At 33.7% G+C, this 26,547-nt stretch overlaps 1 protein-coding gene across 1 annotated transcript in view; it reads right to left on the bottom strand.

Annotated features, from left to right (window-relative positions):
* Positions 1-26,547, bottom strand: part of EYS (eyes shut homolog) — a 1,472,707-nt gene that overhangs the window by 1,385,860 nt on the left and 60,300 nt on the right. The window contains 3 exon segments of the mRNA XM_044387239.3: positions 9,713-9,743; positions 9,746-9,842; positions 10,981-11,174. Of these exon segments, the coding sequence (XP_044243174.2) occupies positions 9,713-9,743; positions 9,746-9,842; positions 10,981-11,174 (322 nt within the window).

The raw sequence follows: 26,547 nt of genomic DNA on the forward strand, positions 1-26,547 counted from the left end.
CAGCAGTGGTAGAGAAAAGGACAGCAAGCTAGATGCTAAAGCCTTTAGTAGGAGACGGGAAGGAACTGAGAGAAGAAAAGATATTTGAAAAAGAGCCTTGGGAGGAAGGAACAGAGAGTTAGAGAATAGTATAGATGATGTCCTATGCTAAAAATAGATAGGCTTTTCAGGAAGAGGAATAAATATGGTTTGGATATGATAACAAGGGCAAGGCTTTCCATACACTTCCTTACACAGGTTGTGGAAGAAGCAACAGTAGCCACCTAAGGGGACTGTATGTCCTCAGGTTTTGGTTAGAAAAAGAAAATATACAAAAGAGAACTTGCTGCTAACAACATGAGATCCAGAAGGCACAGCAAAAGAGTACTGGATATTAAGAAGTGTTGGATGTTGTACAGAGCATTATGGGGCTAAGACTCATTTGATCAAGTATGCCATGAAAAACTTAGAGCTCACACAATGTTGAGTCAACCTTTACGCACAGAGGTCTGCACTAACTTCTGCCATAATGTTTCATTATTTATTATTTACAGGGAAATTAATAAGTCCAGGACTAATGGGATGAAGGTCATACTGATGTGAACATATGTTCTCAAAATGAAGCACTTAGGGGATCAGATTTGAGGATGATTTCTGTCAATTATAACTTCCCTGAAAATGTAAAATTATATTAACAGTAGCAGAAGCTACTTTTGATGAGGAAATGTCAATAATGTCCTAGATATTTTCCATTGTAATATAGTTTATAACCAGCATCTAAAATGATAAAACTATAAACTTTCACAAACTTTTTTCTATGCTAAATTTCAGAGTGATTTATTCAAAAGTGGAAGGTAGCCTTATAAATATGGCTATTGATTTCAAGCAAAGAAAAATGTAGCAGCCAGCTTTTGATATAATTAACTCCAAGAAATTGAGGTTTCCTATTAGTTGAGAGTTACTGAGTGACCAAGTGGAGGCCCTCCGTTAATTAACAAATTCTGATCCAAATGTGAGATTGCTATTTTAAAACACATCTTTCAGACTTAATGTGAAAATGTAACTTTATTATATGTTGAAAGGAAATATGTTGACCTATGCATTTCTGTGTATACAATGTTCTGTTTCAAAGTCACATTGCATGCTTAATTAGGTTTGCTTGTGACACAAACTGAAAACCCTAATTCTACCCATGGCTGACATGGTGAGACATCACACAGACTAATGAAATGCTGAAACTGACTTGAGAAAAAAAAAAAAAAGTATGTTAGTACATTGAATTGACACTTAAGCAGGGCAAGCAGGCTCTAATTGCAACTCAGTGAGTAGGAAAAAGGGAAATTACAAAAGAAATAAGCTGTGAGAATAAAATAGAGCATCATTATCCCATGAAATATCTTAGAATTTGGGTGGAAAAAATAAAAGGTAGAAAGCAAAAATATGCATATCACAAAATTTCTGATTTTTTTAAAAGATATAGTATTTATATATATTTTTTCCAATATCTAGTTTATGGTATCTTTTACAAAGATGACTATCAATAAATATTTGTTTTTTTTGTTTTTTTTGTTTTTTTTTTAAAGATTTTATTTATTTATTCGACAGAGATAGAGACAGCCAGCGAGAGAGGGAACACAAGCAGGGGGAGTGGGAGAGGAAGAAGCAGGCTCATAGTGGAAGAGCCTGATGTGGGGCTTGATCCCATAACGCCAGGATCACGCCCTGAGCCGAAGGCAGACGCTTAACCGCTGTGCCACCCAGGCGCCCCTATCAATAAATATTTGTTAAACATTTGATTTCAGAGTAGAAAAAATTGTTGTAAGAGAAATACTCTAGGTGGTTTTATTAACATTTATTTCCTGATTAAGGTTTCCTCCTTTCATTCTGATTGTTCAGAATCTGATTATCTTTACATATAGAAAATATTAGAGTCATTGCATTCAGCCAATATTAGGGTAAGTGTGTCTTCATGTGTGTGTGTGTGTGTGTGTGTGTGTGTGATGGCAATATTAGGAGTGTGGTTCATGATAGTCTTTAAAGCCTTTAGGTGGTCTTCTGTTAAAAATGCTTCCCAAACTAGTGTATAGGGGAGGATTCAGAATCCTGCATGTCAGGTCACAATGCCCTTCCCTCACTACATCTACACCTCCATCAGATAGGATGACGATCCCTCCATCAGGGATCCTAGAAAGCCTCTCTAGAACTGTGGTCTGAAGTGCCCTGGACATTTCCACTCATATGAATGCAGTAGGGCTCATTGAGACCTGCCACTTTAGCACTGCCTTGGCAGGAGCTTCAAGGGCTGTCCACTGAGCTCTCTGAGCTCTGACAAGACCTCACACCTCCAACTTAATGACAAAACTCACAGTCGCCCCACCATGATCTACGTTTGAGGCCATAATGTTTAACTGTTTGTCACCATTTACCCCAGACACCCCAAGAACCTAGAGCCTCCCAGAGCCTTCCTCACCATTTGGATCTCCCCCACCCCCAATCATTTCTATACACATTTTTCATTTTGACTCTAATCTTTTCAGTGGTGACAACTCTTTCTTCCTCACCCCTCATATTTCAGGGGCTGGATCAGGTAGGTGTCCTTTTTCCTCACTGTGTCTTCAAAAGGATCACGGTCCCATCCCTGTCCTTAAAAATCTCAGTTATTTGAGGAAGATGCCATCAAACCACGCTACTTGTATCTACTCCTGTTGCTTTCGTAGCTGACCCTCCTGGGCATTCCCTCTAATTCTTTAATGTTTAATACCTGGCTTATTATATCGTTTTGTAATATAATCCCAGTCTTACTTGGTTATTTCAATATCTGCAGAGTTGATCAATTTAAAATCCTAGCATTTTGGAGGAGGATACTGAGGAAGGTCTCAATATTCATCTTAACTTTACAACCTATTCCCGGTGTAGTATTCCATACACTACCATCACGCATAATTCTATTCCTTCCATAATCTTAAAATCCTTAATATTAATTTCAAGTATTACATATTCCACTCACAGCCTCATGTCTCTTTCCAGCTCACTCCTAGTCCTTTTTTCTCCCCAGCAATTCTCCATTCCTAATAATCCACTGACTCTACCAACACTTCAATGTCTCTTATCCCCTATCATGTCATCATTTCAATAATTACTTAAATTATATTACACAGTCCATTTCCATACTCACTTCTTGGATACACCCTCAAATCATTTGCCCCATTTCCCTCCATTATTGTTGCCTGGTCAAAATTCAACCCTAGTTTAATTCAACACTCAGGCCATTTTGTGTGGGCATATGAATAACAACATGTGGTTTGAGTATGTTACACTTGACTATAAATTCATCTTCACTAATTCTTCACTTCAGTTAGGATCTTTATTGATATATATCAATAACGTTATTATATTTCTCTCCTGCCATCTATATAACTATTTCACACCTTCTCATCTCACCTTGCTTCCTACCTTACTTGAGGAATTAATCAGAGGACAGTTTCCAAATGATTACACACTACATATTCAAAGCACCTCTGTAAGTACAAATATTCTACTTTGCCTGCTCTTACAATTGATGTAACCTACACCATCCTATCAAAGCCAACTCCTTTGCTTGTGTACTATATACTCCAACCTATCTTACCTGATATTTTTAAATTACCTACTTGGAACTTTCTTCAGCTACCACTCTTTTACTGATTTTGCGGCTACTTTTTACATGTAAAGTCCAATTTTTTCATTCTATTTACTTGCAAACTGAGTCTAATCAGTATTTCTGCCCCCTTCTCTTCCACCACCTCCTCCTCCTCCTTCTTCTTTTGTTTGTTTTGTTTTGTTTTGGTGGCCCATTCAGGGAGTGAATTTTTCCCATTATTTTGTCAAACTGTTCCTTAAAAAAATAAAAACAAAAAGAAAAAACAACCACAAAGCAACAACAAAACATTGTCTCCAATTGCCAATTGCATAGATCAATTTTCACTTACCTCTAACTAGATCTAACCACATACTTTGAAAAGTCTACCGTTGTCTTTATATTCTTAAAATATTTTATAGTTTCTGTAATGACCATTTGTATTTTTTTCACTTCGACTCACTGAGTCCTACATTTTATCTTCATATTCCATTCCTTCAACTCTTGGGCCTATAGTCTCAGTCTGCAAACACCTCAGCTCCCTATCAAGGCTCACTGTAAGCTAATCTCATTCAGTTTCGTGGTTTTAAATGCCATCTTGATGTGGCTGGCTTTCAAGCGTATATATGTAGCCCAAACATCTCTAAAATAGCAACTAGCATGCCTGAAAGCCTACCTTAATATCTTTGCTTGGCTGTATTATGTGTCTCAGCTAATACGTGCAACACCGATTTCTTGATCTCTACCCCTCTCAATCATGCTTCTCTTATAGACTTCCCCATTTTAGAAAATTCTATTCCCAAACTTTCGATGGAGTAAATAACCTTAGAATTATGCTTGAATCCAGCCCTTCAGAAAAATACTGAATCTTCTTTAGAAATATATTCCAAATGTGATCCTTAATTACCATCATCACATGTCACCTTAGTAGAGGTGTCAGTCATCACTATCACTAGGCTGTACTATAGTAATAGCTTCTTTGCTGTTCTCCCTGCTTCTTCCCTTGGGATCATGCATCAGCAGTCTAGTCTACAAGAGAGTCAGACTGATTCTTTAAAACAGTATCTACCTACTAAAATATAAGTTTATTAAGAGGAGGACATTTTGCCTGTTTTTCTTTTCTTTTTTTCTACCTCAGTAGAAGAGTTTCTATTGCGGTAGGAAAGCTTATGGAAAAGTAGGCACTCAATAGTTATTAAATTAGTGAATGAATCATTTCATTTCACATCTAGAGTTAAGACCTCACTCACTCAGTGAATCCAAAATGCTTATTATAAGCAAATTAAATAATGAATTAAATAGTTATTTTTTAGAAAATGTTCTATGTGTTACATAGTAAAGGGTTCCAGAGATACAGAAATGATTAAAACACAGTTATTCTCTTGAATATGGTGCAGGAGAAGAGACTTATTTTTTTTTTTTAAGATTTTATTTATTTATTTATTTATTTGAGGGAGAGAGATGGCGAGAGAGAGCAAGAGCAGGGAAGAGAGGGAGAAGCAGATTCCCTGGGAGCAGGGAGCTCAACGTGGGGTTCAATCCCAGGACTCTGAGATCATGACCTGAGCCAAAGGCAGACCTTTAACTGACTGAGCCACCCAGGCGCCCTGAGAATACATTTTCGCAGTAATTCAAAATTATAGTAGTATGAAGTAGTCAACTATATTATAGGAGTACTTTTTTTTTTTTTTTTAGTATATAATAATTAGGTAAAAATATAGCTTTGAATAGTATGAAAAGTTAACTATATAAAATCTATGATTGAATGAAATTTGGTTTACATAGATTCTGGCTTTTTTTAAATCCTTTCAGTCCTACACTTACTGGTAGTTTTTTGGCTATGCGCCCTTGCTAGATTTCCTCATGGTGGCAAGAGGGCCTCCTGTAGTTCAGCTACATGCTTCAAGAAAATTTGTCAATGTCACTATAGAGATTGACTGTTTTACATTCCTTTAAAATCTCCAGCAGGAGGTTCAGTTTCTCCCAAGTGCAGACTTTCTGCCAAATGGGTATTTAAATTATCAAGGGACAAAAAATATGTCAAACTTACTTTAAAACAATTCATTTCCTGTAGCTAAACAAACAAAAAAGGGACAAAAAACCCCACAACCCCCCCAAACCCAAAAAACAAACAAACAAAACAACAACCCTCTTTTTTCACCTTTGTAGACAGAGAGCAATGATAATAGAGAAGAGTGGGAGACAATTCTCTGGTTTCTGTTCTCCCATTTCTGTGTCAAGTCCAGGTGCTGGAAATGGATAAAGTTTTCCATACCAGAACATTCACTATGAATGTCCTTATTGACTAGCCAGTGCTGACTCTAAAGATTAGGCCACTCTTCTGGTCATATGCTCAAGTAGCTTTGGGGTCCTTATGTATTTGGGAGCCAAGAAACTTGAAACACGTGCGTGTAGCCTTCTCTTGTTAGCACACTATAATTATATTAAGAGTCACTGCTGCGTTCTAGAGGATAGATTAAGGATCTGCTTCTCAGGAGCCCACAGATAGGTGGGATGTCTATGCAATCTATCTTAATCTCTGAGATCTCACCCCTTTTTCATCCCCTCCAAAGACACTTTCTCTCCTATTTTCCTAAGCATAATACTCTTGAATGTTTTATAATTTGCAATCCATTATCTTAATCTCTATACATTGCTTTGAGTACTGGACATTCTCTTCCAAGATGCTTTCTTTTCATCCTTGTCCATCCCATATTGTATTTCAGAAAGCTGACCTGTGACTTCTGTCTGGGTCCTACTACTGTGCTGCACTAGCAGCAGGTCAGACGTGAGAGGAGAATAAGGTCGGGTATTTATTTCTTCTACTACCTCACTGCCAAGTTGGCAATAACCATGTTTGGGTTAGAATGTTCTATACTACAGCTCCACTTCTCTCAGTTCTACTAACTGAGTTCTTAGCTTCCCCTTTCACTAGTGTGGAAGGGAAACTGCTCCCCACTGCTTCTAAACTCAGGATGATTAATCAAACATTGTTGGTTTCCCTTAGCCCTTTTCAAATCCTTTCGTTTTTTCATTCAGTATTTCTAGATTATTCTGAGTGAACCATCCCTTTTCTGTCAGAACCATAGCTGGTTTCAAATATTCAGAGAAACTCTTCAAGCATTCTTCTAAATACATTTTTCCACTTTCAGCCATCACTGTATCCCACGAACTGCACTTTATTTTAAAAATTTCAGCCAAAAAATAAATAAAAAAATAAACGTTTTAGCCAAAGTATTAACACCTTGCCCAAAAATTCCTCAGTAATTTCAGAAAATTACCAAAATTAACTTCTACCTGTCTGATGACACCAAGACATCAATTATCCATTTTCCTTTTTCCACCAAATTCTACTTGCATTCCACTTGCTCCCAACAATGCCACTTACGATGCTTCACACTGTTACTTATTGCTCTTAAAAATAACATTTTTATGCCAAGTTCATAGACACCTAAAGGTTTCGATAGTCTAGGTGTTAAAGGAAATGCTAGTTTATAGACACAGTTAAGTTAAAATTAACTCCTTTCTGAGGAGTTGTGGTTGTGGTTGCTTAGGTACCAAATAAATTCTCCTAATTAGTGGTTAACTCTCTTTCTCAAGGAAGTAATTTTGTTTTAGTTCCTCTCTCATCTAATCATAGGAATTTAGACCAGTCCATATGTTTAAATAGAGAAACGGATACCATCATCAGTATTCTATTCTCTTCACTTCATTTTACTTCTTCCCAACCCCGCATCTTTTTTTCTCCCAAATTCAGAATATAAGAGCAAAAGCTTGGGTTGAAGTGTATGGATGTAGGAGGGAAAGAGGTATAGGAGGATTTTCTGCATCGATGCTATTTGAGCTCATCTCATTTGAACCAGTAACTCTTAAAGTATGGTCTCCAGATCAGCAGTATCAGCATCACTTGAAAATTTGTTAGAAATGCACATTTGCATTCCCACCCCAGATTTATTGAATTAGAACTCTAGGGGTGGGAAATAGCTGTTTGTGTTTTAAACAGCCCTTCAGGAGATTCTAAAACAGCTAAAGTCCATTGCAGCCAAAGTGTGAGAATCACTGATCTAGAAAGAACATACTTTCTAAGATAGCAAAATACCGATACATTGTTGTTGTTGCTGTTGTTTTTTAAAGGTATTTAAGTTGAAAGGCTTTCATTTTTCTTTTTGTTTTCATAAAATTTTATTTCATAAAATGTATTTTCATTTTTCATTCCTTTAATCTCCTTTGGGACAAGAAAAGGAGACTGCAAGGCTATTTTTTTTTTTTTTTGGTCATTTTTTCAACTTCATGCTTTATTAATTTATATTGACTGTATCTCTATTCCACTTCATTTGAGTCAGAGTTAGAAATGATTTTGACTGTCAGTGGTGAGTTTAGGGGGTAGGAATCTGGGTGCTGGAAATTCTGCTCTTGTGTTCCACATCTGTATGATACTCATTGATTTCTGAGGTTTAGGTTTTCACTCATCATTCAAATTAGACTTTGTTATTTCTGCCTTGTTGAGGTAGTTCTGTGTTTACTCTCTTTTCACTTTCCTTATATTTTACCTTCTATTAACCAGAAATCTAATTTAACCAAAGGAGGGGACCATGTTTTTAATTAAGTAGATTGGAGATGAGCACAATGTTTGCCAAATTCTTAAAGAATGTGGTCATTTCAACAGTTAGAACACCTATAGTGGGCCTCACATTAATTTCATGAATAAGTTTACTTCAAAGTTGTTACACTAGCTTACCTACGTGACATATTTCATCCATCCTAGAGAAACCTAACTAGAATTTGTACAACATCCATCCTATCTAGCACATGCTTAACAAAGCATTCTAGATTGAACTCCATCACTTTAAAATTAAATCTATTAATTAATAACAGAACAATCAACTGTGAGATGGCAATAAAGCCTCTGGTTATCTAGTTTTCCTGTTGATTACATTTAAAACAAAGCCTTCTAAACAATGAGAATAATGCTAAAAATAAGGGCCAATAAAATCATCATGCCTAATAAAAATAAAATAAATATTATATATGTGAATGTGTATTTACATATTTACATAATGGTATATATATTTTTAAATGTTGATCACTTTTCTATGTATATTTACAAATACACTTGCACTATAAGGCTCAGGAGTAGAAATTATAAATTTAAAAAGTCAGTATTTTTAAAAGGATAGCACTTGAATTTATTGATAAATTGATATAAGAATGAATGCATACACAAATTTGCCTGGACTGGTTAGATCTTCCAAAATTTTGTTATGATGAAGCAGCTTCACTTCATTTTCTTTTGAAAATGTCACATTTTAAAAGCTTAGTATGTTTTTAAACTTGGCAATTAAGTTTCTTTTTGAAATTGATGAAAATACTGTCCATCTGTGATGTCTATGCATATTGTTTCTTTTCAGGATATTTAAGGCTTTCCTGTACCATAGCTAATAATTTTCTGCTTTTATGAATATTCTAACATTTTGAGGCTGTTTACTGCCCTTCAGTAATGCCCAATAGAACTTACTTTAAGCAGCCAGATAAAAGTCAAGCAAGTGTGAAGAGTACAAATTGTACTTCTTAATGGTGTGAAAAACTATCTATAAAGCTATTTGAAATGGACTAAAATTATAGGCCCAGACAACTAGGTCACTTCTGTCATTTACAAATGGGTAACTTTTAGCAAATCCTTATTTAAATAAAGCAATATTTCCTGAAATCCTGCCTAAAGACCTTAAAAAACTGTCAGCCAAGGTCTACAAATTGAAGGAAGAGATTGTTTACCCTATACTTTCAAAATATAATAATAACATTGTCTGTATATAGTAGACATACTTACATGTTATCTCTTCTTTATAGACCTTTAAATATTATTCAGTTACCCTAAATATCTCCATTATACAACAAAATATGTTTTACAACTCTTTGTCCAAATTATACCTGAGAATTTCTTGGTTTTTAAAAAGAACTCATAAAGCACATTAAAATGTTTCTATTTCAACCTGAAGTAGAATATTAGATGCCATTAAATAAAATTTAAGCTTAAAACAGAACATTCTTTTATTTTTGTCCACATGGCTTTAAAACTCATGTACTTTTTTAAAAAAATAGGAAAGTAATAAATTATACCTGCAATGATAATCTTTCTCATATTTCATAATGTGGTATTATTCTTGCAAGGAAATGACTCACATGGTGTTTGAAGTTGTCTCTTACAAAGCTTGCCTGTAAATACTGGTGAACAGATATACACAGCACCCTAGGAAAGATCAGAAAGTATTTTTTACACAAGTTTTTGGATATTTCAAAGATAATAAAAGGATTCTTACCTGGAAAGGGATGGAAGCTATTTTTATAAGCATGTAGAAGTTCTCTGGACAATAGTGTGAAAGAATCTATTTTCCAAAATGTCACAACAATGTCTCCCAACTCACACACTTTTCCTACCACCTGAATTCAACACCCCTCTAATTGAGAATTAGGAACTATCCTTCCCTCCGCCTTGAATGTAAGCAAGCTGTGACTACGGAGAAAGTGATGCTTTGTGATTTTCAAAGCTCTGTTTAAAAGGCCATATAACGTCTGTCTAATTATCCTGGGATGCTTGCTCTTGGAACCCAGCCACAATGCTGTGAGGAAGCCCAGTCCTTACAGAGAAGGTATATTTAAGTTTCCAGATTGATAGTTCCAGTTGAGGGTCCAGTTGATAGCCAGTATAACCACCAGACATGCGAGTCAGGAAGCCTTTAAGATACTAATATGAATTTATAATACAAATTCAAAAATGAATCTTACTAAAATAGAAAGACAGTGAGTTGTGGAAATTATTACATTTTTTCCTAGTCTTTTTTATTTAAATGTTAAATTAAAATGTTAAAATATAAAAGTATCAAATAAATTTAAAAAAAATGAAAAATGAAATGTTTACAAAATTACATTGTTCACACAAGGGAGAATTTCAGTGGAAGAGCAAAAAATGAAACTGAAATTTGTTTGAAAATTGGGGTTTATTTTTTGTTTTATTTTATTTTTAAAGATTTTATTTATTTATTTGACAGAGAGAGACAGCGAGAGAGGGAACACAAGCGAGGGGAGTGGGAGAGGGAATAGCACAGGGGCTCGATCCTAGGACCCTGGGATCATGACCTGAGCCGAAGGCAGACGCTTAACAACTGAGCCACCAGGCGCCCCGTAAATCGGGGTTTATATTTAAAATAGGAAAACATGAAAATCAACAAATGAAGTATCTTTTCTGATATTTCTGATTTTGAAATTATGATATGTTAATGAAAACTTTAATTATATTTGTACTTTTCATATAGTTCGGTAATGGTATATATATATATATATATATATATATATATATATATATATATATCACTCTTTTAGATTCAGACATTTGGTATATGAATGCAGTCTGCATCATTCTGACATGGTGTTGATGAACATTCATTCACATCGGTTTCACAGTTTTCATCAAAAAATCCTTTTGGGCATTCACAAATGTAAGCAGAGCTTTTATTTTGGCAAATTTCCCCTTTCCAACAAGACTGAGAAATATAACATTCCATTGACTCCTCACACAATGCACCTTAAAGGATCATACACACACACACACACACACACACACACACACACACACACAGAAAATATGAACATAAAATATGGCAAAACTCATTATAGAGGTCTTCAGAATTCATTAAAAAAAACCAGATTTATCATGGCATAATTTATGTACCACAAAATTTATCCATTGCAAGTCTATAATTTAATAACTTTTGCAAATGTGTAGAGGTGTTTGACCACCAGAACTATTCAGTTTTAGCAGATTTCCATTACCCAGAGACGAGCTCTTTTATAGTCACTCTTTGTTCCCAACTCCAGCCCCAGGCAACCATTAATTTTTCTGTCTCTATTGATTTGCTTTTTCTGTGCATTTCATATAAGTGGAATGGTACAATATGTTGTCTCTTGTGGTTGGCTTCTTTTGCTTAGGATAAATTCTTGAGGATTTGTCATGTTATATTATGTAGCAGTATTTTGTTACATTTTATTGCTAAAAGTACTTCATGATGTATACACTTTGTTTATTCATTCATCAATTGGTAAACATTTGGGTTGTTTCCACTTTTTAACATTTTTTACTGAGATATAATTGACATATAACATTATATTAGTTTATTTTTTTATATGGTAGAATTCCCCAACATTACATTAGTTTTACATGTACAACATAATGATTCAACATATGTATATATTACAAGATGATCACCACCATAATCTACTAACATTCATCACCACACAGTTACAATTTTTTTCTTGCGATGAGAACTTTTAAGATCTACTCTCTTAGCAACTAACTTTTATGAATAAATGAATTCCTGCACAAGTATTTGGGTGGATATATATTTTCATATCTCTTATCCAGTTTCCTGAGGTGTATGGTAAATACATGCGTAACTTAAGAAACTGCCAAACTTTTACAAAGTAGCTGTGCCATCTCACATTCACATTAGCAGCATACAAGATATCCTGTTTCTCTCCATTCTTGCCAACATTTGATATTATCTATCTTCTTTATTATAGCCATTCAAGGGGTGTGAAATCATATCACCTTGTGGTTTCAATTTGCATTTCTATAAGATAAACACATTTAAGCATCTTCTCATATGTTTACTAGACATTTGTATATCTTCTCTAATGCCATTTCTATTCATATATGTAGACTGTAAAAATTATTTATTTTCTTAATATTGAGCGAGTGGTTTTTGTATATTCTGAATACAATTTTGTCATGAAATATGTGACTGCAAATACTTTGTCCTTTTCTTGTCTTGCCTTTTCTTTTCATGTTCTTACTTAGTGACTTTTTGATAGGAAAGTTTTGATTTAAGTCCAAGTTACACATTTTTTTTTAGTTTCATTAAATACAACTTTTAATGTTTTCTTTCATATATCATGCTCTTGGTGTCACATAAGAGCTATTTGCCTAGCCAAAGATCATAAAAATTTTCTCTCGTTTTATCAGAAGTTTATGATTTTAGTTCTTAGACTTAGATCTCTGATCCACTTGAGTTTTGCTTTATTTTTTGTTTTTTGTTTTAATATGGCGTGAGACAATGATGTGAGCTATTTCATATATATTTTTATTTTAATTAATTAATGTTGAAATATAATTGCCCCAGTAATTTTTTTAGAGATTGCCCTTTGTCCATTTAATTGCCTTTTTCACTACTGTGGAAAATCAATTGGCTGTAAACATAAATTTATTTCTGATTCTCAGTTCTGTCCCACAGGCATATATACTTATCCATATGCAATAACAGACTGTCTAGGTAAATGGAGCTTGATAACAAGTTTTGAAATTAGGCAGTCATCCAAATTTTTTCTTTTTTTTCATTGTAGTCATTTTTTGTTTTTGCAGTTTCACATAAAATTTTGTATGAGTTTGTCAATCTCTACACAAAAGCCTGGTGGAAAATTGATAAATATTTTAATGAATCAATAGATAAAATTGGGAAGAATTACCATATTAACAATATGAAGTTCCAATCAATGAATATGCAGTATCTCTGCATTTGTTTATGTTTTCTTTCATCTGTCTCACCAAAGTCGTGGAGTTTTCAGTTAAAGTTTTGTATTTAATTAATTAAATTTATACTGAAGCAGTTATTCTTTTGATATTATTGTAAAGGAAATATCTTCCTATTTTGATTTTGTAAATTTTGTTGCTAGTATATAGAAATCCAATTAACTTTATTATGTTATCTTGTATTCTGCAAACTTTAGAAACACATTTATTAGTGGTAGTCCTTTTTTTTTGGATTCCTTAGGATTTTCTACATATGAGATATTGTCATGTGTTAATAAAGATAGTTTTACTTCCTTCTTTTCAACTTGTATGTCCTCTTATCTCCCCATCAGTCTGGAACATCCTATACGATGTCGACTACAAATGGTTATGAGTGGATATCACTTTTGCTTTCATTCTAAAAGGAAAATCTGTCAGCCTGACATCATCAGTATGATGTTAACTGGACAAATGTCACATATATTTTTTAAGAGGTTGAGAGAGCTTTGTTCTCTTTCTAATTTGTTTGAGTTTTTATAATAAATGTGCATTGCATTTTTTCAAATGGTTTTTCCACATCTATTGAGAGGATTGTACAGTTTTGGTTTTTTTTGTTTTTTTTTTAGTAATATAGCATATTAAATTAATTCATCTTTCAGATGTTAAACCAACCTTGCATTCTTGGGAAAAAACACATTTTGTCAGAATACAAAAATAGTTTTATATGTTATTGGATTGGGTGTACTCTTATTTTGTTGAGGATTTTCAGTATATATTAAGTAATATTGGTTTTTAGTTTTCTTGTCTTGTGCTGTCTTTGCCTGGTTTTGGTATGAGAGTAATACCGGCCTCATAAAATGAGTTGAAAAGTATTCCTTTTTCTTCTTTTTCTCCTTTTCTTTGTGAAAAGTTTGTAAGGACTTGTACTAATCCCTTCTACATTTGCAAAGTCTATACAGGTTTTCTATTTCTTCTTGAGACAATTTTAGTAATCTGTGTCTTTCTAGAATTTGTCTATTTATTTTAAGTAGTCTAATTTGTTTGTATAATGGTGTTCACAGTATTTCCTTATAATCCATTTATTTTGAATGGTCACTTATAACGTTCCCACTTTAAACATTAGTTTTATCGATTTGTGCCTCCTCTTATTTTTTCTCAGTTACTCCAACTGAAGATATATTCATTTTGTTTTCTCAAATATCACTGTTTGGTTTCATCGACTTTTCTCACAAGTTTTAGTGATTTTTGCATTAATTTTACCATTTCCTTTCTTTTGTGTGTTTGTGGTCCAGTTTATCTTCTTTTTCTAGTTATTTAAGGTAGAAGCTAAGAATATTGATTTGAAACCTCTTTCTTTTTTTTTTTTCTTTGTTTTTTTTTTTCCTTAAGATTTTGTTTATTTATTTGATAGAGAGGGAGAAAGAGGAGAGCGCTCAAGCAGGGGGAGGGGTAGAGGAAGGGGGAGAAGCAGGCTCCCTACTGAGCAGGGCTAGGCCCAGGACCCTGAGATCATGATCTGAACCAAAGGCAGACGCTTAAACTGAGACACCCAGGAAACCCAAGGCCTTTTTCTTTTTTAATTTAAGAATTTAGAACTACGAATTTCCCTATAACCATTGTTTTAGCTACATTTAATAAATTTTGAATGGTGTATGTATGTGTGTGTAATTTCTTCGAGTAGGTTATTTTAAAAATTTGTTCAATTTCCAAATATTTGGAGATTTCCCCTAAGTTTCTGCTGTTGATTTCTAATTTAATTCTCTTAAGATTGGTAAGCATATATTGCCTGAATTTTATTTTTTCTCCATTTAGTTGTTTTAATGAGTACAAATCAGAGGGTTAATTTTAAAAAAAATACATATTTACAGTGTTGCACAATCAACACAACTATATAATTCCAAAATATTTCAGTCACCCCAAAAAGAAACCCCATGACTATTGATAATTTCCACTTATGCTTTCCCCAATGTCTTTGCATCTACTAATCTCATTTTTGTCTCTATGGATTTGCCTGTTCTGGCCTGAATTTTAATTCTCTCAGATTTACTGAAACTTATTTTATGGCTATGTTCATTTGTTTATATATTGACTACCAACACCAGAGCTGAGCAAGTGCATGTTTGGTACTTGATGCAATGTTAGAGTGAGTGCTTCCTTACAGTTTGTGCCCTGATCAAGTCACTTAACTCCCTTCTGCCCAAACATGATAAAATCATGTGAATAGAATTAATAAAGTAATGAATGCTATTAAACCCCAAGCCAAGGAGTTGCAGTGCAGCTTTTGTAATACCTGGATCATTATGTGTTTCACTGCAGAGTTGAGAAAGTTTTGTGAGATTGCATTCAATCTATGGTCATTAGGCACATCATGGTGGCAATAAAAAGTAACTACAGTAGTGGCCTGACAATTCTTGCCATATCTGTTAATTCCTAGATTTCAAAAACAAAATTTACTCTTTTATTCTTGTTGACCTGAACAGGGCTTTGGGCAATTCGCACATGTTAGAGTTGAATGGGGAAATATCTGACTTCCTGTTAAAAATGGCCTAGTTGGTCTCCAGAAATTATCTACAGAAAATTTTAAAAAGTATCTGTTTTCCAAGTTCGTAAACCTTGTCAACCAATTCACTATATATCCCAAAGCTAATAAGCATGTAACATGTTCATTAGAAAAAAAACTTTATATCAACCCCATTCATTATTATGTGAACAGGAATATCAAGAAACATTTAGTTATGAAAAATTAAATTACTTAGCAACAGTATAAAGACAAAAAAATTCCACTTAGCTGATATGCTATTAATTCATTTGAAGTTTGGATTGTGAGTTAAATTCTAAAATATAACAGCATATAGGTAGTATAAAATGTTGAGTGACCACACCATTGACATTATTTTATTAAAGTAAAGCAACCTCTAATTTCAGGAAGTCAGTACATGAATAATTATTTTGATCACACAAAGGAATGTGTATTTCTCAATGTTGTTATATATAAACATCATATTATCTTATTCAATAATTAAATACAGGGAATGATATGTAATTATATTTAAGACATAACTGTTAGCATCATGGTAGGAAATTTTATGCTGATACTGCCTTATATGTATGTAATGCTTGGCATTTCTATAGCACATGCGTCCATATATATATATATATTTTTAATAAATCTCTTAAGACAGATCTGGAATTATTAAGGGGCCATAATTATCCAGTGTATATTTTAATTTTCTTCTAAGTTGAACTAATTTTTCTAGAGGTTAAGCAACTTGCCACATGCCACATAATTGGTTAATTAATGACAAATTAGTAATTAAATTTTGTGCATTCCACCTAATCCCATTATAACTCTATGCTCTTTCACCACATTAGTTCTGTTAAAAAAAAAAAAAAAAAGGAAAAGACTCAGACTCAAATATCAATTGATTTTTGGAATTAATCCAATATTACAACTATAAGGTATAACATTATGCTGTCCAACATTATATGTGGAATATAAAAAAGATGAAAAATTATTATTTACTTGTCTTCTTCTACAAACAAAATTATAGAGTGTAAATATGAATCCTTCCTCGTGTATGCCTTTTGCAAACCTGTTGCTTATCTTTTCATCCTTTTAATAGGGAATTTCTAGATAAAAATAATTTTGATGACTCCTAGTTTATTTATTTATGTATTCATTATTTTTTTATGGATTGTGCTTTTGGCATCATGTCTAAGAGCTCTCCTTTGGTCACTACGTTCCAAATGTTTTCTGCTATAAAACAGTTGTCAAAACAACTACAGTTATTTTTGTTAATAATGTCATAGTATATGACATAGCATATGAAAAGTAGTAAGTTAAGAATATAAGAAGATATATTGCATGGGTAATTTAACAAAATATAAAGAACAATATATTATGTGTGATTGTGTTGTTGTTGTTGTTCTTTTAATGGATATGTGGTTTCTTCCAAGACATTAAAATTACAGACCAAACTGTGATTTCCTAAACACTAACTGAATTGTGCTTATGAAGCTTCACATGAGCTATCACTCAAAAGAGAATGGCAAGATTCAGGGAAATGTACTCTTTCTTGTGATCTGATATATTGCCCTTGATGGAAGTTTTGTGCAAAGTAGATCATGAAGAAGGGAGATGATTTCTAAGAAAAGAATGGATGTTGGAAACGTCATTCATCATAGAAGATTAGCACTGCTAAAAAATGTGAAGATTCACATGGATGAAAAGAGGCTCTTCTCTTGGCCTCAGAAATTTGAGGCCTGGGCTCTAATAAAAGAGGTATATTTGGGCACTCTTATTGAGCAGAGATGTAAGTTGTCCCCTAAGACTAGGTCCTGACTTCAGGGGCCAACTGGGTGTTTGCATAGCTAGATTATGAGCTAATCTAAATGTTGTCCATGAGGTGAATTCTGAGGTCAACTCATCTAGTGTCTACATATACATTTCCTGACCTAACTCCTTTTCATTTTCCTTTCAGCAATGCCATATTGTGCATGTGATGGTGTGGATTTAACATTGCTATGGGGAATCAAAAAGAAAATTTTGCACATATTTGCTGCAAAGTAGCATGGGCTAGTGGCAAAGGATCATAGTGGCCAGAAATGATCCACCAAATAGTGAAGAAGGAGTCCACAAGCAGTAGCTGATACCTCACTAGTGACAAGCAGATTGGTTTTTGGAACACTGGCAGAGACAGTAAAGCTTACCAATTATTCCAAAGGCTATGTGAACTTCTTATCCACCCATATACGGTCTAGACAATGTGATCTTTTTTAGATATTCTGGGTGTTTAGCCGTAGCCAAAGCTTTTAAGTGCTAAGACACTTCCTTCCATCTCTCACTTTTCTTGCACTGTCCACCTGAAGGTCACATATTCTAGCTGGCATATCTAAAATACTCCATCAGACTGGATTCCTGAGTTTCTACTTGGAAAAGGTCTACCCTGCAGAGGCACCAGATGTTCAACAGCCGCCTTGTGAAAACAAACAAACAAACAAACAAACAAACAAACAAACCAAAAACAAGAACTGCAAACAAACATTAGTTTAAGGTATATTAGTTAATTCAACATAAACCAGCCTAAAATGACCACTACGAAATAATTTACCAATTTGGGTTCTGCTATAGCAAGAACTTAAAATTTATGGCATAGACTTAATGAGTGGTGAGCAGTGAGGAAATGTGAAAGGCTGAAAAGATAATAATCCACATTATAAATTATCACCTGATGTAATGTGAGAGAAATTTGAATGCATGCTTATTCAACAACCATAGCAGAAGAGGTTGAAAAAAAATTAGTAGAATGTTTCAGTAGCAATTTACTGGTTTTGGCAAGACATAAAGTAGATGTACTAGCGACTATTTACAAACACAAATACAAGAATGGATGTATTGGAAATATTAGGGATCAATATTTGGAATGAAAATTAAGTATGGCTATTTATGGGTGTGGATTGGCATGGTCTAGAATATATGGGTTCTGTTTCTATTTCTTCATTTTATTTAAGTGTTTGTGTAAGTCATCACGTGAAAATAAACCACGTTATATCAAAATATGAGGCATTAAAAAAAAAACCCTGTTCAATGTAAAAACAATTACTGGAGGGTAAATGCAAAGGTAGGCAACACACCTTTCCATTTTAGACTTATTAAAATGCTAAGGCACATGTTCACTGCAAGCTGATGATGAATTTGAATAGAATGCTACATTTTGTTTTGTTATATTTTATATGAGCAGCCAAATAAAACACAAATAAATCATACAAAAAGTTTAAGGAAGTATAATATATCCTAAAAAAAACATAGCCTATTTAGTAGGAACAATTTAGCAATCTGAATTTAAAAATAAGAACTTAAATACCTTAAGAAATGTTATCATAGAGAAAGAAAATAATTTAAAGTTAACATCGATAATTCAGATTCTTCAAAGTCTTTTTTTTTTTTTTTTCTTTTTGAGAGACAAAGGGAGAGTGAATGCACACACGTGAGTGCACAGGAGGTTTGGGTAGGGGAGAAAGGGGAGGGGAAGGGAGATAATCTCAAGCAGACTCGGTGATGGGGGGTTGAGGGGTGAGCCCAAAGCGGGGCTTGAACTCATGACCGTGAGATCATGACCTGAGCTGAAACCAAAGTCGGATGCTTGACAGACTGAGCCACCCAGGCACCCCTAGATTTTTCAAAGTCTTTAAAAGTAAACTAGCCTTGTTAAATATAGAAATTACAATCCATTTCTGTATGGTGACTAACATAATATATATATATATATATATATATATATATATATATATATATATATAATTACAATCCATTTTTAATGAAAAACAAACATACATGAAAATGCAGACTTTGCAGACAGCAAAGCGGCATTTTTGACACAATTAACCTGAAACACCCTCTCTATTCAAGCTGTGTGGCAGAAATAATGTTTTATTGTGATTGACATGCATGTGACACCTAACATATCATTAAAGTTTTTTAGCTCATCATATATATATGATATATATATATATAATACTTTTTAATTTACCATTCTTTAAAATAAAAACAAAATGTTCACATATTTTGTATTTACTCTGAATTAAAGAATTTAAATATCTGCTATAAAGGTGGTTGTTCTTCTCTTTTGAACATGCATCTTGCAAAGGAATATTGGAGTAACAGTGAGGGGGAGAGATAACGATTTCCTGAACATATCAGTTATTCTTTCCTATCAGTCAGTTGATGTATGTATCCATGTATTGTATGCATGTATGATGTTATCTTTCTGTTCTTTACATTTAGGTACTCAAAAATACAACAAATTATTGTAAGCATTAAGAAAATTAGTATACAGAAAGCAATAGTCCATTTGTTTGGAACTAAAATTAGAATTTTTCTGGCAGGGAGAACAACTTTATCTGTAAGTTATTAACTTCAAAATGGCTATGAATTTGTAATGAGTTTAAAGTGTTTGGTCACAACTAATCAAGAAGTGCTAAGGAAAGAGAACTACCATGATGGAGTATTTCTCTGAGGGAAAAGCAGGGGAATGGAGAGATTGGGTCATATTTGGATCACTAGATCACTTGTCCCAAATCTATAACATTTGAAAATATCTCATGATTTTGTGTGGTATTGTTGGATTTTTTTTTTAATATTATTTATTTGAGAGAGAGAGAGAGAAGGAGTGGTGAGGAGTGGCAGAGAGAGAGAGAGAGAGAGAGAGAGAGAGAGAGAGACGCAGACTCCTTGTTGAGCAGGGAGCCTGATGCGAGGCTAGATCCTGGGACCAGGAGATCATGACCTGAACCAAAGACAGTCGCTTAACTAACTGAGCCAACTACATGCCCCGGATTTCTTAAAACCAACTATGGTGTGAGATACATACTACAAAAATTAAGCAATTTCCTCTACTTATATTGATTATATAGGTGGACACTCAAGTTCTCACTTGGGGTTTGAACAACACTGATCCATATAATTAAAAATGTACCATTTTACTCATTGGTGATTTTGTTCACTTTTTCTCTTGAACCTTATATCCGCTCTGATTTTTTGTTTGTTTGTTTGTCTTGCTGGTATATATCCTCAATAATCCATTCATGTTATTTTGGTAGGTCACAATCTTTCTGATTTTTAGCATGTCTAGGATGTCATTTGTTTGGTCTTTGTACTTGAACACAAGTTCAGTTGTGTATAAAATTAAATGATGAACATAATTTGGGCTTCCAGCTCAGCAGATAAGAAAGATGTGGCTTTCTTTTTTTTAACTCTGCCATTTTATGCAGCTCATGAAGAAATTTGATGCTAATCTGATTATTTTTTAAGTTTCCTGGTGTTCTATTATTTTTTGAGGTTGGATTATTGGTTGAGTCCTTCTCAAATTTCTTACGAATTTTAACATTTTCACCAACAAGTGTTTTTGAGTGTCTTTATCATTCCTACTTAATACTTTCTTGTTCATTTCAATCTACCCAAGTCTTTCTTCAGATTGTTTCTTTCTTAAATTTTATTATTTCATTATTTATTTTACCATTTTTATATTTTATTAATTTCTCCCCTCCTTGCTCTCGTTGCTTCCTTTTGGAATTTCTATTATATAAAGGCTGATATTTCTGCAGTCATCTTGTCACATTTCCTCTTGTTTTTTCCATGTTTCATTGTTTGCTTTGTTTTCTGAGAGAAGCCCTCTGCCATATATTTCAACACACACACACTAATCATTATTCATGCTATTTTTAGGCCTGTGATTCTTAAATTAGTGATCATGGATTTCTGAGAAATCTGAAATTTTTAATAATTGCCACAGTATCCTTGTGGATGCTCCTAAATATATTGATTTCTTTTCCTTAATTAGTTCAGCTTTCTCAATGATCTATTGCCTCTTTTCAAATATAAGCTCCATTCAGGTAGGTAATTTTGTCTGTTAACTGACTTCAGAAGCAAATAAAATAGTCCTTATCTTTGTTCAGTTTAGAATTTCTCTGCCAAGTGTTAGTAAATGTGGACTCTTGTATAGGATTTCACTTTTCTGATCATAAGGGAGGTTCATGATGGACAGCTAGGTGGATATATTAACACCTGATTTTCCCAGGATGAGATCACCTCATATCTTTCAGCAGCCTTAAGTTCCACAAAACTCTGATTAGCATTACCCTTGAGTGTGCTTACTTTAGGATTTTCCTTTGTCAGAATGCTCACTTCTGAGAGCTATTCCTTGGTTCCTTTTTTGTATTTTTCTTTTTTCTTCTCCAAGTCCTCCTTGCATAGAATTTGCCTATGCCTGTATTTTCTCTGATTTTCTCTATAGCTTTCTTGTTCACAGTAAGATCTTTTCAGAAATAGTTATCCCAACTGTTCCTAGTAGTGTTTTTAAATTATTTTTCCTAAAGATTGCCTAGTGACCCATTCTTACAAGTTTGACTCTGAGCTTGGATTCTCTCCAAGATGTCAAAATAGGCAGAGCTGTTCTTTCCAGTGCCAAAGTATGTTTAGTGAAATGTTTCAAGCCATGTTTTTTTCTGTCTTGGCTTTTTAATCTATCTGATACAATCACCTCTCAATTTTCCCAGAATTCCTGAAAAAAAAAGTCTGATAATAATCTCCATTTTATTACCCAGCAATGCCATGGTTGTTCATTTTAAAGGAAAGTTTGAAGGAAAGAGATATAAATATATATGTGTATACATACACTAGACTTCCAAATTAATCAGACTTTTCTTACCTAAACATGTTCTTCCCCACAGATATGAAGTAAGTAAAACAATACTCTGATTCAGTAGTTTAAATTAATGCTGTGTTTACGAATATTTACATTGTATCAAGTAATATAGTAACATACAAAAGAGATTTTGACGTCATGAAGTCATGAGTTCACATAGAAATAGAATAGATGTAAAAGACAAGTAGATGAACGTACAGTATGTTTAATGGTGATAAATATTGTGGAGAAAAGAGTGTGTTTGAAACAAGGAGTTCTGGAGGGTACAGTCATTTTGTATAGAGTGGTCAAGAAAGCCTCAGTGATGAGGGGAATAACAGAGCTGTAGAGAGAGAAACATGAGTCTTATGAGTATCTTGCAAAAGAGTAATTAGAACACAACTCCCCTTACCTTGATATATTCTTCATTTTTTAAAAAATACATATCACCTTCTAAAATAATATATACCATAAGGATTTGTTATATTTATGATTTATTGCTTTCATTCAAATATAAGTTCCACTCATGTAGGTAATTTTGTCTGTTTTGTTAACTGACATTTCATAAGCAAATACAATGTTGTTGTCCCACAACAAACTTTCCATAAGTATTTGTTGAATGAATGCATGAATGAATAAATGAACAGAGAACACTTCAGCAGACACAACAGCAAGTGTAAAAACTTTGAGTTGAGGATATGCTTATGGTGTTCAAAAGCAGAAAGAAAGCTAGAAGACTGAGTCAACAAGAGGAAGCAAAAGGGGATAAGTTCAGAGAAGGAACATCAGAAGGAGGGTGGATTGAGCTATTTTAGAAACCTAGGCTGTTGTGCCTTTTATTTTAAATTTTATGGAAACACAATGGAGCATTTTGGGCTGAGGTTTGGCATAATCTCACATTTTTAAAAGATTACTTTAAAAGTAGATTATATATGGCCAAGAAGGAAAACAGAGAGACTGGTTTTTAGACTACTGCAATATTCCAGACATAGAATTATAGAACTTGGATTAACATGATACTGAAGAAGACAGTGAGAAAGATCACACTCTAAATATATGTTGGAGATAAATACTGCTAGATTTGCTGATGGATTTAAAAGAGAGAGAAAAGATAAATCAATGCTTTTTTTTTTTTAAATGTGAGCAACCAGAAAGTGAAGTAGGTTGGTTGTTTTTTGGTTGGTTGATTGATTGTTTTGTTTGTTTGTTTTGTTTTGTCTTTTGTTTCTTGTTTTCCCCTGAGATGAGAAAACAAGATTTGGGAGAAAAAAAATGGAATTTGGCTTTAAACATGTTGACTTTGAGATATCTATTACACATATGAGTGAAGATGTCTTGCAGGCAGTTAATCATAGTGATCTGGAGTTTAGGAGTGAAGTCTGAACTGAAGATTTAGGTTGAGATTCTCTAGCATATAAGTAGTATTTATTTCCAAAGGACTGGATGTGATTTCTGAGGAAGTAAATGTGGATAGAGAAGAGAGCTTTGCAGGTTAATTCTTTGGTGTATGTCAATATATAGTAGGAATTGTAGAGATAAGGAGGTATCTGAAAAGGGATTGAGAAGGAATAACCAAGGAGTAAGAAAGCGGAGAAACAAGAGTGTGGTACGCAAGAAGTTGAGTGAAGAAAAATGTCAAACATACAATGTATGTCAAATGCTGCTAACAGCTAAAATAAGATGAAGAATTAAACTGAATTAATTAGCAAGTAGGTTTAGCAATGAGGTTTTAAACAGCTATTGGTAGTGATGTTTCTGTGGAGTGGTGAGGATAAACACTTGCATGGGTTTAAGAGAGAATGAGAAGGATGTATATAACCCCTGGCTATTCAAGGTCTAGTAATCTCTGACCTGGTAGCATAGAATTTCACCTGAAATCTCTTTAGAAATGCAGAATACCAGACTCCACTAAAGGAATACCTGATTTTACCAAAATTCCCAAATGATTAATATCTGAAGTAAAATTTATGAAGCACTATTCTAAATATCTCTTTCAAGTTTTGTTTTATGAAGAACAGTGATATGAAGTAGCAACGAAGGAGGTCTTTGGAGTCTGTCAAAGCATGTTTGCGTAAAGGTCAGTTGAACTGATTAGGGAGGGAAGATTGATAATCAAGACAAGAAATAGGATAGTTTCTGGACTAATGTATTTGAGTGGGACAGAGAGACACAAGGGATCCTATCCACAGGTAGAGGGATTAGCTGCAGGTGGAAGGCACCAATGTACAAAGAGAGACTGAGTTAGACAGGTAAAGAACTAAGTCGATAAGCGTGTGCAGGCAGAGCCTAAAAGTCTTTTTCTGACTGCTTTTACTTTTTATTGAAATGTGAAAGGAAGACCTCGATGGAATATAATCAAAGGGGTGGAGGTTTGAGGAGAAAAGATAGATACGAAAGGTTGTCAAGAATATTGAGAGAATGCAATATTTAAAAAAAATTCCAGGTATCAATAAGCATCATTTTTATATAAAACATAAATAAAAGTAACACACAAGCATACACACATAACCCAAATAATTTAAACTAAAATACTTAAGCAGAAATTCTATTAATTCAGCTAAGTAACTTTCATTTTAATGGAAATCATAATGGGGCTTCTATAAAACAAACTAGCTCTGCTATCCTAACAACGTACATGTATCCATAAGAAAAAAATCACAATGAATGGAAGATCATCTTATTTTATTATGATTTCAATAAGTTCTTTTGGTCAACCCTCTAATGAAGTGTCAAAAATTTCCAAAGCAATTCTGTGTAAAATAATGCAGTGCAGTTAGTTGGACATTTTATTCATGTAAATTCATTTCAGTCTACTTTCATGTTAGAATGAAGCTATTGTACTTGAAGGATAGGCCACACAAAGGCTTCACCCAATGGAAGAGTAATTTGCCTTTCATTCCTATGGGAAGAGAAAGAAATGGTTGCTAGGAGCACTTTTCAAGGACTAGAAAAGTGAAATAAGCAGCAAATACAAGAAAATGAGAGAAAAATAGCTAACTTGTTGAGTCATGTTTGATTATAGTTTTAAGATTTTGTCAGGATGAATAACTGATTCAAAATAAGAGAGAATATTTAACACAAATACTTAACATTCATCTATGCTAAAAGTAATTGTAGAAAAGGTTTATATTTAGGTATTTCAGATAAATAGAAAAAGGCTTTTCAGTTATTTACTTTATGCACACTTTAACAAACACCATTTAAGTACTCTTACTCTCATGTTCTTCAGTTTCAATCATGCATGGTGTGAGATTTTAACAGTTAAAAATATCAACTTTGTTAAGTTCCTAATATGTGGCTCTCACTACTCTGCTCTTCCACTCAAATAAGCAGGATTGAGCCTACAACATATTACAAAGAGATGAATACCTAATATTTTCCTTTACGGTAAAGATCTGTATTGTTTTTTGTTTTTTTTTTTAAGATTGTATTTATTTATTTATTTGAGAGAGAGAGAAAGCATGGGGAGGGGAATCAGGAGAAGCATACTCCCTGCTGAGCAGGGAGCCCAATGTGGGACTCCGGGATCATGACCTGAGATGAAGGCAGATGCTTAACCGACAGCCACCCAGGCATCCGCATTGTTTTTTTTTTCTAAAGAACCAGATAGTAATTATTTTAGACCTTGTGGTCCTCAGAGTCTCTTGAACTCTGGTACTGTGTCATGAAAGCAGTTGTAGACTACATGTAAATGCATGAGAAACACTATTTCATTTTTATTTTTTAAAGCACTTTATTAGTATTAACCTAAGCAATTTTGTGAAATAGTGTTGTTAACCCATTGTTACAATCTATGGTAATTCTGTGACAGCTGCCCAGGTTGACTAAAATGTCCATTGTGGGTGAGATAATTAGGCACATGAAAGATACAGTTCAAGGCATACATTATCCTTACATTATTAATAAGAATCTTCAAGGAATGTCTGAAAGAAACATACAAGACTCCATTTAGAGAAGTACCCAGAGACATATGACTCAATGACTCATGAATTGAAAAAAAAAAAAAAAAGCACATAGAAGCAAACAGGTGTGGCTCCTAAAATAAATCCATTCACATCCTCAAATTCTAAGCAACAGGAGGCTGAAATCAAGAAGGTTCCTAGAACACTGAGCTAGAGTATGGGATGGGTATGGTGAAATCCAAATTAAACTCTAGGCATGCATTGAGAAAAGGATCATAGATCACATATGCCAGTGTGCAATTTTAGGTT

Source organism: Ursus arctos, unplaced genomic scaffold, assembly GCF_023065955.2.
Source record: "Ursus arctos isolate Adak ecotype North America unplaced genomic scaffold, UrsArc2.0 scaffold_29, whole genome shotgun sequence".
Taxonomy (NCBI): domain Eukaryota; kingdom Metazoa; phylum Chordata; class Mammalia; order Carnivora; family Ursidae; genus Ursus; species Ursus arctos.